Here is a 13843-nt window from a genome sequence, read left to right on the forward strand (position 1 = left end):
GGATAGAGTAGAAAGAGAAAAAAATGTTCCCATCTGTAAAAGGAACATGAACTAGAGGTCATCGATTTAAAGTGATCTGCAAAAGAAGTGAGGGTAAATTGAGGATCAATGTTTCACTCAGTGAGTAGTTAGGATCTGGAATGCACTGTCTGAAAGGTTCAGTTGAGGCATTCAAGAGCGCATTTTGGATAAAAGATAATGTGCAAGATGGGTGAGGGAGGCAGGACATTGGCATTAAGTAATGATGCTCATTCCCAGTCCTGAAGAAAGGCTACACGCGAAACGTCAACTTCTGCAACTCCTGATGCTGCATGGCTTGCTGTGTTCTTCCAGCCTCCTGCCCATCTACTTAACCAACAGGACCAGGCACAATGGGCCGAATGGCCTCGCTCTGCTCTGGGACACTTGATATTATTTGTTCAGACATCCATCTTCTTAAAACAATGCTTTCATTGTCCTCTCCTTCTCCACGTTGAGTCTGGTTTACTGGGGAGTCGATTGCAATGCAGCGCAGAACCGGTTGGAAAGTTAACTTTCTCTCCATAAACACAGCCTGTCCTGCTGAGTGTTTCTAGCATTTCCTGTTTATATCCTCAGAATTCTAGTATCTTTTGTATTCATCTGATTTGCAACAAAATTGGGACGATTAACTGAGTCTAGATTAGACACAGCACAGCAGATCAGGCAGCATCCGAGGGGCAGGAAAATCGACATTTCTGGCAAAAGCCCTTCATGAGGATTAACTGAGGACCAGCACAAGGAGATTTGTTGAAACACTGATATTTTGTATTTATTGCCAGCTCTCCTTCTGTACAAAGTCTCTGCAACCTCTCCCCCAGTGTCCGGTTTTTTTAAAACAGGAGCAGAAGCGTCAGCAGGTCCGATGGCTGGAGGGAGGGTGGGCTGCGATTTTGCACTGGTTTAAAAATAGTGTGCCGTCCTGCAGTCTCTGCTCGCCCAGTTCCAGCTCACTTCACAATCAATGTCTGCCCTGAACAGCATTCTGGGTTAGGAATGTCAACATGGCTGCAGACATCGGAGAACTGCTGGTGCCGTACATGCCAACCATCCGAGTCCCTAGATCAGGGGACAGGGTTTACAAGAGCGAATGCGCCTTCTCCTTTGACTCCCCAGTAAGTAGGCAGGCCGCCCTTTGGGAAGGGGTTGCGCACATGGAGGCTTTCTCGCAGGAAGTTTTCCAGTTTTCCATTGACACGTGAATGACTGCACAAACTAACGATGCTCAGCTGGATTTAGGAACTTGCTGATAACGGACAGGCTGTGGCCAGTGTTGGACTTTGTTAAACAAACCAGTGGAGGATGAAAGACCGCAGCAGCTCAGCAACCTATTGGGGCCAGAAAGCAAAAGGGTATGGGGCTTGACATGTCAGTGGGCGTGTGATCCTGAACATTTAAACCGAAATAAGGAGGAAAGTTTTATAAAGCAAAGCGTCGGAAGGCAGCTAGTATTATAATTTGTCAGCTACCATGTAAACGAGTAACGTTCATTTTATATAGACCTAAAGAGCAAATTAAGAGTAAGGGTCTTCTTAAATAAGTTTTTAAAAGTTACGGAAAGGAAGAGAATTAAAGTGAAAGGCGAAGGAAGATACAGTTTTTATAACTGTTTTAAAATTCTTGGTAAATTCTAAAAGATGGCAAATAGAAATGTGGCTTTTGGTTGTTTGCAAAATTAAATAAAAGTGTAAAAGTATAGTAAAAGGTGACTCAGCTGTTTGGCGTTCATCAACAGTGCCCGAGACAAGTTATTTATATACAGATAGTTTGGGGGTCGGGTGTCGAATTTCTTTTTCCTGCCCTGAAGGTTGTGTTCCGACTAGTTTTAAAATATTAATAAATTAATGACGTATTTAACAATTATTGATTTTGTTGTAGCAGTAATTTCGAATATATTTTTAGTTAATCTTTATGTTCCTTTTAGTTGAGATGTAATGTGATCACAGTGAAAGTATAGAACGTGTGTTGTACTCCATCAAGTGGTGAACGAGTAGATGGAAAGTCTTCCCATCCCAGTATTAAATCTAACCCAGAACATGCCATGATTTGTTATAGTACTGTTTGAATAGTATTTTTTTTGCTGTATCCTCCAGACGGTGTAGTAAAATTTCTTCACTCCCTCAGTTCTGGGGAAGGGTCACTGGACCTGAAATGTTAACTCTGATTTCTCTCTACAGGTGCTGCCAGACCTACTGAGCTTCTTCAGCAATTTCTGTTTTTGTTTCTGATTTACAGCCTCCACCATTCTGTTGGCTTTCCTTTTAACTGGATAGTGAGAATATGAAACTTGCTACCACAAGGAGGACTTTAAAGAAGTAGCGCACATGTATTAAAGGGAAGCTAGATAATTGAGGAAATGTGTATATGTTTGGATTACTTAAAGTAGGAGGAAACTCATACATCAACAACAATAACTTGCATAAATGTAACCCTTTCAACAAAGTAAAATATCTTAAAGCACAACATAGAAGGGATATAAAACAAATTTGATGCAGAGGTACATAAGGAGATCCTGGAATAAATAACCAAACGCTTGGTCATGGAATTCAATTTTACAGAGCTTGTGAAAAAAGGGAGAAAGGCAAAAATTTTGTGGAGGGAATTCTCAAACTCAGGCCTAGATGACCAAAGATCTGGTTGTCGATTGTAGGGCAATTAGGAGAAAGTGAGGACGAGAGATGCTGGCGAGTCAGAGTCAAAAAGTGTGCTGTGGGAATCAAAAGCCAGAATTTGTGATGTGTAGAGATCTTGAAAGACCATGGATTAGAAAATTAGTAGTTTTTGTGTAAATCATAATTCCAAGTAAATTAAAGATTGAACATGTAATTATGTTTGTGCTAAAAAAAACTAAGGGCAAATTGTATGAATTTAACGTATATTCCTGTGTCTTTACAACAGGAGCTCACAATTTCTAAACTTTTATTACATTTTTGTAAAGTTCTACACAGATAAAGTACATTTAAGAAATTTTTGCCCAAAATGAATGTAACCTATGTCTATTAGTGACTAATTTACACAATTTGTATTATAATATGAATGTAGGACATTATATAGAAAAGCCATTGGAGCAAAATGTGGCATCAAAAAGTAACGTTTGGGAGATAGCTGATTACTGCATGACCCTATGACACAAAGTATGGAAACAGACTGTTCAGTCCAACCAGTCCATGCCGAATATAATTCCAAACTAAACTAGTTGCACCTGGCGCAGCTCCTGGCCTATATCCCACTAAACATTCCCTATTCACGTACCTATCCAAATGTCTTTTAAACATTATAATTGTACCCACATTCATCACTTCCTCAGACATGGTGGCTCAGTGGTTAGCCCTGCTCCCTCAGCTCCAGGGACCCAGATTGGATTCCAGCCTTCGGCGACTGTGTGGAGTTTGCATATTCTCCCTGTGTCTGCGTGGGTTTCCTCTGGGTACTCCGGTTTCCTCCTACAGTCCAAAGATATGCAGGTCAGGTGAATTGGCCTTGCTAAATTGCCCATAGTGTTAGTATGTTAGTCAGAGGGAAATGGGTCTGGCTGGGTTACTCTTCGGAGGGTCGGTGTGGACCTGTTGGGCCAAATGGCCTGTTTCCTCACTGTGGAGAATCTAATCTTAAAAAAAAAAGTTTATTCCATATGCAAACCACCCTCTGTGCAAAAAAAATTGCTTCGTCTTTTTTATATCTTTCTCCTCTCATCTTAAAAATGTGCCCCTTAATCTTGAAATTCCCCAACGTAGCAACCATTACCTCTATCTATACTCTCATTATTTTATTTTTAGTTTATTTTATGACAGGTCGCCTCTTGACCTCCTACGCTGCAGTGAGAAAAGTCTCAGCCTATTCAACCTTTGTTATAATTCAAACCTTCCGTAACTGTCAACATCCTTGTAAATCTCTTCTGAACCCTCTCCAACTTAATGATGTTAAAAATCACACAACAGCAGGTTAGAGTCAAACAGGTTTATTTGGAAGTAGAAGCTTTTGGAGCATTGTTCCTTTGTCAGGTAGCTAGTGGGGCAGGATCATAGGATGCAGAATTTATAGTTAAAGGTTCAAAGTTTCCAAATAAAACTTCAAGTTATTTTCAGGAATGTGACTTGAAAGAAGTTCTGGGATTTACATATTAATGAATCAATACCTGCAACCCCATTCTAAGTGATTAAAGACTTTACAGCAATCTTGGTTTGTTCAATACATCGCATCAGTTGAATGACACTTTGATCTTTTACTCTAAATTCTGTGTCCTATGATCCTGTACCACTAGCTATCTGATGAAGGAGCAATGCTCCGAAAGCTAGTACTTCCAAATAAACCTGTTGGACTATAACCTGATGTTGTGTGATTTTTAACTTTGTCCACTCCAGTCCAACACTGGCACCACCATACCACAGCAAATTAATATCCTTCCTATAACTGGGTGACCAGAACTGGATATAGTATTCCAGAAGAGACCTCACCAATGTCCTGTACAATCTCAACAAGACATCCTAATTCTTATACTCAAAGGACTGAGCAAAAGAGGCAAGCATGCCAAATGCCTTTTTATCCACCCTGCCAAATGTGACACAAACTTCAAAGAATTACATGCCTGCACCCCTAGATTTCTCTATTCTACAACATTCCTCAAAAGCCAAGCATTAATTTTATAAGCCCTACCCTTGTTTGTCACACCAAAATGCAATACCTCACATTTATTTTCCACTGAAATAGTTTTTTTGAGCTGAATATGCTTCAAAAACTGAACAAAAACTTGAGAAAGTGAGAATTGATATTAAGTGGCATATATACCATACAATCTTTTTTTCCAAGTTAGATAAACTTGAACCAAAGTATGACATCTATGCATTACTAAACATATCTCTCTGACGTTGCTCATTTGAATGATATTTTATAAGGAAGAATATTCCTGTGTTATAATTCTGCTGAAAATAGAAATGAATTTACTGAAGATTGTAAAACGTAACAACAGTAAGTAGAGACCAGAACATTGGTTAGGTTTTGAGAACAACATAATTTGTATTTATATAGCACCTTTAATATGATAAAACACCAGAAGGCACTTCACAGCAATGTTAAGAAGCCAACTTTAACACCAAGTCAAATAAGGGGATATTAGAAGGATAGACTAAAAAGCTAGATCACGGAGGTAGGTTTTCAAAGAGCATTTTAAAGAACAAAATGAGAGGTAATGAGGAATTCTAGAACCTAGGGCTTCAGCAATTAAAGACCAGCCACCAATGACAGAACAAAAAAAAATGAAGGATACTCAAAACATCAGACTGGAAGAGGACAGGAATTTGCTTGTTATATTTCAAGAAGGACTAGGAGCCACAGTTTTTAAACAAGGGCTTTTATTAATGAGGTGTTCACTGTACGCCCATACAATATCCCTTCCCCTTTAATGTTCCTTCAATGAAAATAATTACAATATTTACCAGAAGATATACAAGAGTTCACAGAAATGGAAAGAATAATTTATCATTTCACAACTGTTTGGATTTGACTTCGACTTACCAATATTTCTTGGACTGCAGTAGCATGATGCATATAGGTACAGGAGGTCAGCATTGAATGATATTTGCCTCTTTTTTTTTTAAATTCAACATATCTAGATTAACTGATCACTATCTAGGGGTGGCTGCAATCTTGCTGCTGCACTTCTATAGACCATACCTTACTTATTCTGGATGAAGTCATTGGATCTAGCAGCCAAGGTATCACAACAGCTAAGATCAAGCACGATAGCTCCCAAAATAGTGGCTAAGTGACCAGGACCAATGCAGACTAAAAACTGCCATCTGAGTGAAAGAAAAACAGATGTCAGCAGCAAACTGTTAGTATAAAGAAGCTTTATGCAGAAACTGCAGAAAACATGATGCACATCCAACAGACATGTTTGATAAGAAACATGAATAACATATACAGCAAAATTGCATGACCATTCTAGTACACAGGACCAACACCGAGAGATGTTGCCTACAAATGTGGCAGGCTTAAAATGCTTATTGTAGTGTGAATATTTCAAAAAGACCTCTAAAATTTAAAGCTCAAGTTACTTTTTGCTTTATACCACATACCAAATTATATAATTAAAAGGTTGTAATGCTCATAACAGGTTTAAATGCTTTCAGTTACATAACAAGTAATTAAACTGAGGCAAATGTACAATTTAATTATGATCATCTTCATTTTTGCCATTGTCACAATATGCACCCTACTTGGCAAAGGCTTTGTAGTACCCACCTTGCTTTGGCATGACAATCAGCAATATCCTTATCATATTTCTCCCTTAGTTTATAAGCTTTGCTGATCAATGACTTCTCTTGTTCACTATATGGATTAGGTTTTTGGTAATGTTCCAAGCAAATCAAGAAAAAGAAATTCCATCACGCTCAGTGTATAGCAATGGATTGATAGTGACTGTAAAATCACTGTAGAAGTCTTCTAATCCATCCTCCTTCATTAGTATGATAGGTGTGACCCAATCTCTCACATTTACGGGTTCAAGGACTCCTGCCTTGAATAGTCTCTCAGATTCTGCCTCGACATTTGGTCTGATTACATAAGGCACTGATCTAGCTTTGCACAATATCTTGCTTGATTCTCATTTTCGATTTTCACCTCCATTCTTACTGGTTTGCCTTTCAGTAAGAGAGGGACCCAGTATCAGTTGGTAATGCCAACAATTGTCAGGATATTTAATAACCGCTTCTCTTTGGATTGAGATTCAGAGCTTTGTTCATGCCTTTTTATATCATGTAGAATTTATTCACACTCTTCAGTTTCTGTACTTTTGCTGTATCTGTTGTTCATGTTTCCTATCAAACATGGCTGTTAGATGTGCATCATGTTTTCTGCAGTTTCTACATACAGCTTCTTTATACTAACAGTTTGCTATTGAGACCTTTTTTTTCACACAGATGGCAGTTTTTAGTCTGTATTGGTCCTTGTCACTTAGCCACTATTTTGTGAGCTATTGTGCTTGATCTTAGCTGTTGAGATACCTTGACTGCTAGATCCAATGAGACTGCTATTTCCAGTGCTTTTTTTAAAGCCCAGGTTCCTTTCCATCAATAATCACTTCTGGATTACTATGAACTATGTGATACATTTATTAAGTATTCACTTAATTAAAAAGGTGTTCACTTTAAAAGGAAGCAAACTAGAACAAGTTGTTTCCCTCCAAAATGGTCAATGATGCCATCATGATTTTATGTGTTCAGACTCTTAAAGTGACATTTCAATATACTTGCACAAATACACCACAGTTGGATGCAGGAGATTACACAAATAGGGAGAAGAGAGGCCTGAGTGAAAAATGAAAACAAGAGTGAGCATTGCGAAACAGAGAGATTTCTTGAGGAACTAATATCAAGCATGGTGTTGATGGGTAAGAGAACACAAGAAGAAGAGTTTTGTATAACATCAAGTTATCATGGGGTAGAACACTTAGGGCTGGACAGGACTATGTTGGAATGCCACATTTATTATGAATGCCACAAGGATTAGAGCGTTGCAAAGCAATGGCACTACATAGTGATGGAATGCCTGTCACAAAGATGGCACTGCTGACATCATTGCACTGATTACACACATAGCAGTAACAAAATGTCACATGTTTCTGAGGGATCTTGTCTGGCCTAGGCTTCCATTCCTTCTGAACTGCCATTTGTCCCTCATAGTGAGAAAATAACTGAAAAAAATGTACTCGCTTGGCTTTTCTTTTTCATTAAACTTGCTGAAGTAGTTTGAAGAGGCAATACAAACTGGTTTTCCACTAGGGTACATAGAAATATAGAAAATGGGAGCAGGAATAAGGCATTTACCCTTTTGAGACTGTTCTGCCATTCAATAGGATCATCACCGAGCATCCATCTCAGTACCCACTTAGTTCGCACTTTTGCCCAATATTCTTTGATCCCTTTAACTCATTTAACTCATTCTTGAAAACATCCAATATTTTGGCCTCATCTACTTTTTGAGGCAGTGAATTCCACAGGCTCACTACTCTCTGGATGAAGAAATTTCTCATTTCGGTCCTAAATGACTTACCCTGTATCCTTAGACTGTGACTCCTGGTTTTCAACTCCCTCGGTCATCGGAGCCATCCTTCCTGCATTTATGTTGTATTGTATGGTTAGAATTTTATAGGTTTCTATGAGATTCAATAGCCCTTACACTATCATTCTTCTTCACCCAAGCGTATAGAGTCTTAACTGATCCTGTATGTTTGCATACTTGCCACCCCAGGAATCAGACTGATAAACTTTTGTTGCACTTTCTCCACAGACAGATATCCATCTTCAGATAGGGAGACCAAAACTCAACACACTACTCCAGCTTAAATTTAAAGATGATGTGCTTCTCCTGTTGCACATCAATCCACAGATGAAGGGTGACATTACACAATTGGCTGCATGCAGTCCCTGGCCTCAACTCCACTCTAGTTCATTAGACAGATGCACATAAGCAAATGCAGTTGTGGGCCTGTGTTTCCTATTCTGCTCATGCGCCAATGGTGACATTATTACACACAGAACATTGTGACATATTTTCACATGCTCTGGAGATCATTTTAAGGGCCATCTTTGTATTTGGGCCAATTAGTTTGATGTTAGAACAGTAAAGAGAATACATGGATGAGTCTTTCAGAAGTAAATAAGCTGAGGCAGAGTGATTGTAAGCTGATGTTTTGGAGGTGGAAATAATAGTCTTTGTGATAGAACAGTAATGTAGTCATCTAGGTTGTGAACAGATTAAATGTGAACCCGTAGGAAATGGGGGCTGGAGCAGATGGCTCTTTATACTTGCTCTGCCATTCAATAAGTTCATGGCTGGTCTGGTTGTGTAATTTTCTCTACTTTCCTACTTATTTCCCCCATAACTCTTGAGTTTCCTGTAGTTAAACAATCTGTATTTTTTTGAAGTCTTGAATTTTTCAACTTAGCTCCCAAAATGTAGAGAATTAGCACATTTCACAATGGTCTATAAGAAGACATTCCTCCTTATTTTTATGGACAACCCTTTGTTCAGAAACTGTGCCCTCAAAGCTGGAATCCCTCACAAAGGTGTTTGTTGTATCATTTGCCGGTGAAAGATACATAATTAGTAGCTACAGGCTAAGTTCCCTCTAATTCTTTTCTGTGCAGATCTCCGAGGATAGTGTGTGGCTGCACCTTCTGAAACTGGAAGTCAGTGCTGAGAATGGTGTCAGCACGCAGATTGAGCACTGATCCTTACAGGGACTGTGCAGCTCAGAGGGAAAATGGACAAGGGGTGGACATTAAAGGGGGAATAAAAGATAATGGCTTTGGTGTTCCCAATATTTAAGTGGAGAAATGGTCTTCTCTTCTGGTGCTGGATGTAAGGTGAAGGGCTACTGCTGCTAATATTTTCTGTGTTTCCAGGATGCTAGTAGAAAACCAGTTTGTACTCAATGCTCCCTATAGTCTTGGTTCAAACATGGACAAAGGAGCTGAATACTCAAAAAGGTGAGGTGAGACTAACTATAGTTGTCATCAGTTATCTGTAATGAAGAATCAGCCCTATGGCCTAATAGGATTAAGGTGGCTTTACCCAGATTGGTGATGGAAGGAGTGAATGTTTAAGTTGTTGGATGGGGTACTGGTCAAGACGGCTCCTTTGTCCTGTTTGGTATCAGGCTTCTGGTGTGTTGTTGGAGTTGCATTTTTTCAGGCAAGTGAAAAATATTCCGTCACACGCCTGACATGCCTTGTATGTCGTCGACTCACTCTGGGGAAGACAGGAGATGCATTTGTTGTCACCAAGTTCTTAGTTCTGACTTGCTTTTGTAGCCACAATAATTATGTGATTTGGTCAGTTTCAATTCACTAGTAATTCCCAAGATTTTCTCGTGGGTGGTAGTGCTTATAATGCAGTAAATATCAGAGGGAGTTGATAAGATTCCCTCTTTGCAGATAGTCATTGCCTGACACTTGTGTGGAGTGAATGTCACTTGCACTTATCGATCCATTGATTTGGTTTATTTTTACATGCACCCAAATACAGTGAAAAGCTTTGTTTGCTAGCAGTATAGGCAGATCATAAGGTGAAAAAAAAACTTAGACAGAATAAGACATATAGGTTACACCACACAGGCTAGACAGGATCAACATTATTTGAAGTTAGACAGTCCATTCCTCAGTCTAATAATGGCAGGGAAAAAGCTGCTCTTGAACCTGCTGTTGCATGTGTTCAAGCTTCTGTATCTTCTGCCTGACAGCCAATTCAGCCCAGATTTGAATGTTGTCCAATTCTTGTTGCATATGGAAATAGATTGCTTCAGTATGTGAGGTGTTCCAAATGGTTCTGAGCCTTTTGCAGTTATCAGTGAACATCCCTCCACCATAAAGTCAGAAGTGGGAAAGGTTATTGATGAAGCCACTGAAGATGGTTGAGTCCAGGATGCTAGCCTAGGAACTCATGCAATGATGACCTGAGACTGAAGTGTTTGGCTTTCCACAACCACAATCGCTTTCTATTTTCCTAGGTATGTTTCCAGCTAATGGAGAGTTTTCCTCCTAAATTGCATTTGCTTCAATTTTGTTGGAATGAACTTGGCGTCAAAGGTAGTTATTCTCACCTCAGCTTTTTGAGTGTTCAGCTCTTTTGTCCATGTTTCAACCAAAGCTCCAGAGAGGTTAGGAGCTGAGTGGCCCTGGCGGAATCCAAACTGCGCTGTGTGATCAGCTTATTATTGTTCAAATGCTACTTGATAGGACTGTCGATGACATCTTCCCCATCACTTAAGTGATGATTGAGAGCAGATTAATGAGATAGTAATTAGCTGCATGAGAATTGTCTTGCTTTTTGTGAACATAACATACTTAGGCCATTGTCCATAATGTCAGTTAGATGCCAGTATCAGTTGTAAATGTACTGGAACAGCTTGCCTAGTTCTTGGACACAAGTATTCATTACAATTTTTGGGATATTGTCAAGGCCCACAGCTTTTGCTGTATCCAATGTCTTGAGTAGTTTTGTGATATCACGTGGAGTGAATTAAACTGACTGGGACTGGTATGTTGAAGCCAGGATCTCTCAAGTCGGGTTTTAGTAACGTGCACTATTGTTAACTCAACTTTGCTATATTTCACTAAATGAGATTGGCTCATATACTGTAATCAGAAAGGTATTAATGATACTTATGGAGGATCATATGTTTTTTTAACCCAGAGGGAAACTGAAAAAAACGTGGTTTAATGGAATTTTTATGTCAGTTGTGCAAAGTGGTTTTTCAGTTGAATCTTAACTTGAAGGTTAGTGCATATATAATACTGAAGTTATTTGCCTTTACTGCTGAAAATTTTACATTTTTCATTTATTCTGGTTTTCTCTAAGATTAAATCAATTTCCTCTTTTGTTTAACTTGCAGGAATCTGAAGGTGGTCTTTATGTGTGTATGAGTACTTTTCTCGGGTTTGGAAGGGAACATGTAGAAAGACATTATCGCAAAACAGGGCAATGTGTCTACATGCATCTGAAACGTACCATTAAGGAGGTAAAAGTGATATCAGTAACAGCCCAGAAAGTTTATTTTGGCACGTAGTGAAATTTAAAAGTCACTGTTCACAGCTATCTTTTCATAATTATCTTTAAATGACTTGGATGAATAAAAATATTGCTTATGTGAAAATAATATTGAAAACTTTGTGATGTACAGGAGTAGTGATGATCAATGTGATTGTGCTTGCATTGTAAGTTGTGAGTATGTTGTTTGATATTCTTTGGTAATTCAAACTTCACAAAACAACAATCTCATCCCTTAAAGTAGATTGAATTGTTTACTTTTATGTCACATCATGTTGTGTTGTATTAACTGATCCATTTTAAAATTTCTTTAAGCTGAATGATTCAACTATATAAGGAACGAAGTTTTGTTTTCCTTTTGTAAACAATCATCTTAATTTTTTTCAATTACCAAGCAAATTAAATTTTCTGCAACTTAATTTATAAATTTACAAATTCAATATAGGCACCACTTAAAGGGAGAAAATATTCACTTATGTATGTTTTAAAACAATTGTCTTTTGAGACTTCGTTTAAAGCCCAAAAGATCCTGAATGGCATTGACCAGTACAACGTGAAAAGGATATTTCCTCTTGGGGTCAGCCTAGAAATAGGGAGCATTATAATAAAATTAGGGGTCACCTTTATGGGCAGAGACGAGGAAATATTTATCTTCGTCAGTGTTGTGTGACTTTGGAACTCACTTCCTCAGCAGCTGATATTTCTAAGGCAGAGGAAGATTGACTCCCTTACCTAACAAGAATCGAACCTTACAGGGGATAGATGGGAAGGTGAAATTTGAAAAACAAATAGATCAGCCATGGTCTTATTGAAAGACAGAGCAGCTGAATGGTGTACTCCTATTTCATTTGTTTGGATGCATTAATTAATCATCCAGAAACTAGAAGGTGAGGAATCCAACCATATACTGTATTTTTGGAAGGGAGGTCTGAAGTTGACACATCATGGGTTTGTGCATCCTGACATTGGAATAGTTAGTGATTAAAATTGAAAAATAAGCTGCGATGTAAAACTGGGTAGTGATCTTTGACGAAATAATGAATTCATTATGTCTACGTTGAAAGGACAATTATTAATGTTGCAGCTCTGTGCAGGAGATGTGGGTCAGGTGGATGGGGTTGGTCATCGGTGGGGTTCCATCATTAACAATTTGTGTTTGGATTATTTATTTTCATCATCTTTGATAATTGCCTCAGTGAAAACACTGGGAGGACAATCTTCTAGCTGATGACTTGAAAAATATGTGAAATCTGTGATCTAAGATAAAATAAATTGTAAGGTAAAGATGTTTGCAGTTGGATCATTTAAGATGGCGGGTATCTTTCAATGTAAAAAAGCTTGGAATTTTGGATTGGAGTAATTGCAGGCATGCATTTGCCATGAAGCAACGGTTCAAAGACATTAGAGAGGGAAGACTTCCTGGAGATTTAGGAGAGAAAATCTCAAAGGTTTTTTTTAAAGAAAAAATTCCAAGTGATAATCCTGAATTTTACATGATTTATCGATTGAGTCATTGGATATAGTTGACAGCTGATACAGTGCTGAACACCTTTGGTTAACTGACAATAACATTGTTCAAGCAACTTTCTGCTCACTATTGCAGCAAGAGCTCAAGGCTTGCTGTTTAAACAGAAGCATACAACATTTTATTTTTTTAAAAAGCTACAATTATTTTCTATTGCCATCTTCAGAAGAGTTTGCTGCTGAGTACATATTTTTGTTTGAAACTGGTACTTTTTCTATTCCTTTTCCTTGGTGCTAAATTCTACTTTTTGTTTATTTATTTTTATATATATTTATTTGAATGATTTTTCATTAACCTTTGATCAATGACTTCATTTAAATGAATATTATGTATCTCTGACACTTAGTTCTTGATGTATAATAAAACTGTGTTTATTTTGAAATTTACATTTAAAGCTAGATACGGGGAGTTCATGTTTAACCCCATTAGCTTTGCTTTGAGTCATAGAGTTGTACAGCTCAGAAACAGGTCCCTTGGTCCAACTCATCCATGCCAACCAAGCCTATTGGATGAAGTCTTAAGTCAGCAATAGAGGCAGTTAGTGTGCTATCAAAGCAATTTTGTTTCATTGATCAGAATTTTTCCTCCTGGACTCCTGCCAGGTTTTTTAGGTGCTGGATTGTTAACACTTGGCTCAGAGTTTTTGCTTTCGTATTACTAAGTTATTAGGATCAGAAATCATGTTGAGTGTTGCGGGAGCTTGATTTAAAGTTGTTTACTGCGGTACGTTACGTGATCTGATTGGCTCCATTT

General features: G+C 38.3%; 1 protein-coding gene across 2 annotated transcripts in view; it reads left to right on the forward strand.

The window, feature by feature from the left end:
• The first annotated feature begins 932 nt into the window (after window positions 1-932).
• Window positions 933-13843, forward strand: part of usp13 (ubiquitin specific peptidase 13) — a 105619-nt gene continuing 92708 nt past the window's right edge. The window contains exons 1-2 of one of the 2 annotated variants that reach the window (XM_043702239.1): window positions 933-1133; window positions 11411-11536. In XM_043702239.1, coding sequence (XP_043558174.1) covers window positions 1023-1133; window positions 11411-11536 — 237 coding nt within the window. In that variant the 5' untranslated portion in view covers window positions 933-1022. Of the gene's footprint in view, window positions 1134-1195; window positions 1371-11410; window positions 11537-13843 lie in introns of those variants that run through there. The other variant, XM_043702240.1, reaches the window with a different exon arrangement.

Source organism: Chiloscyllium plagiosum, chromosome 13 (assembly GCF_004010195.1).
Source record: "Chiloscyllium plagiosum isolate BGI_BamShark_2017 chromosome 13, ASM401019v2, whole genome shotgun sequence".
NCBI classification, from domain to species: domain Eukaryota; kingdom Metazoa; phylum Chordata; class Chondrichthyes; order Orectolobiformes; family Hemiscylliidae; genus Chiloscyllium; species Chiloscyllium plagiosum.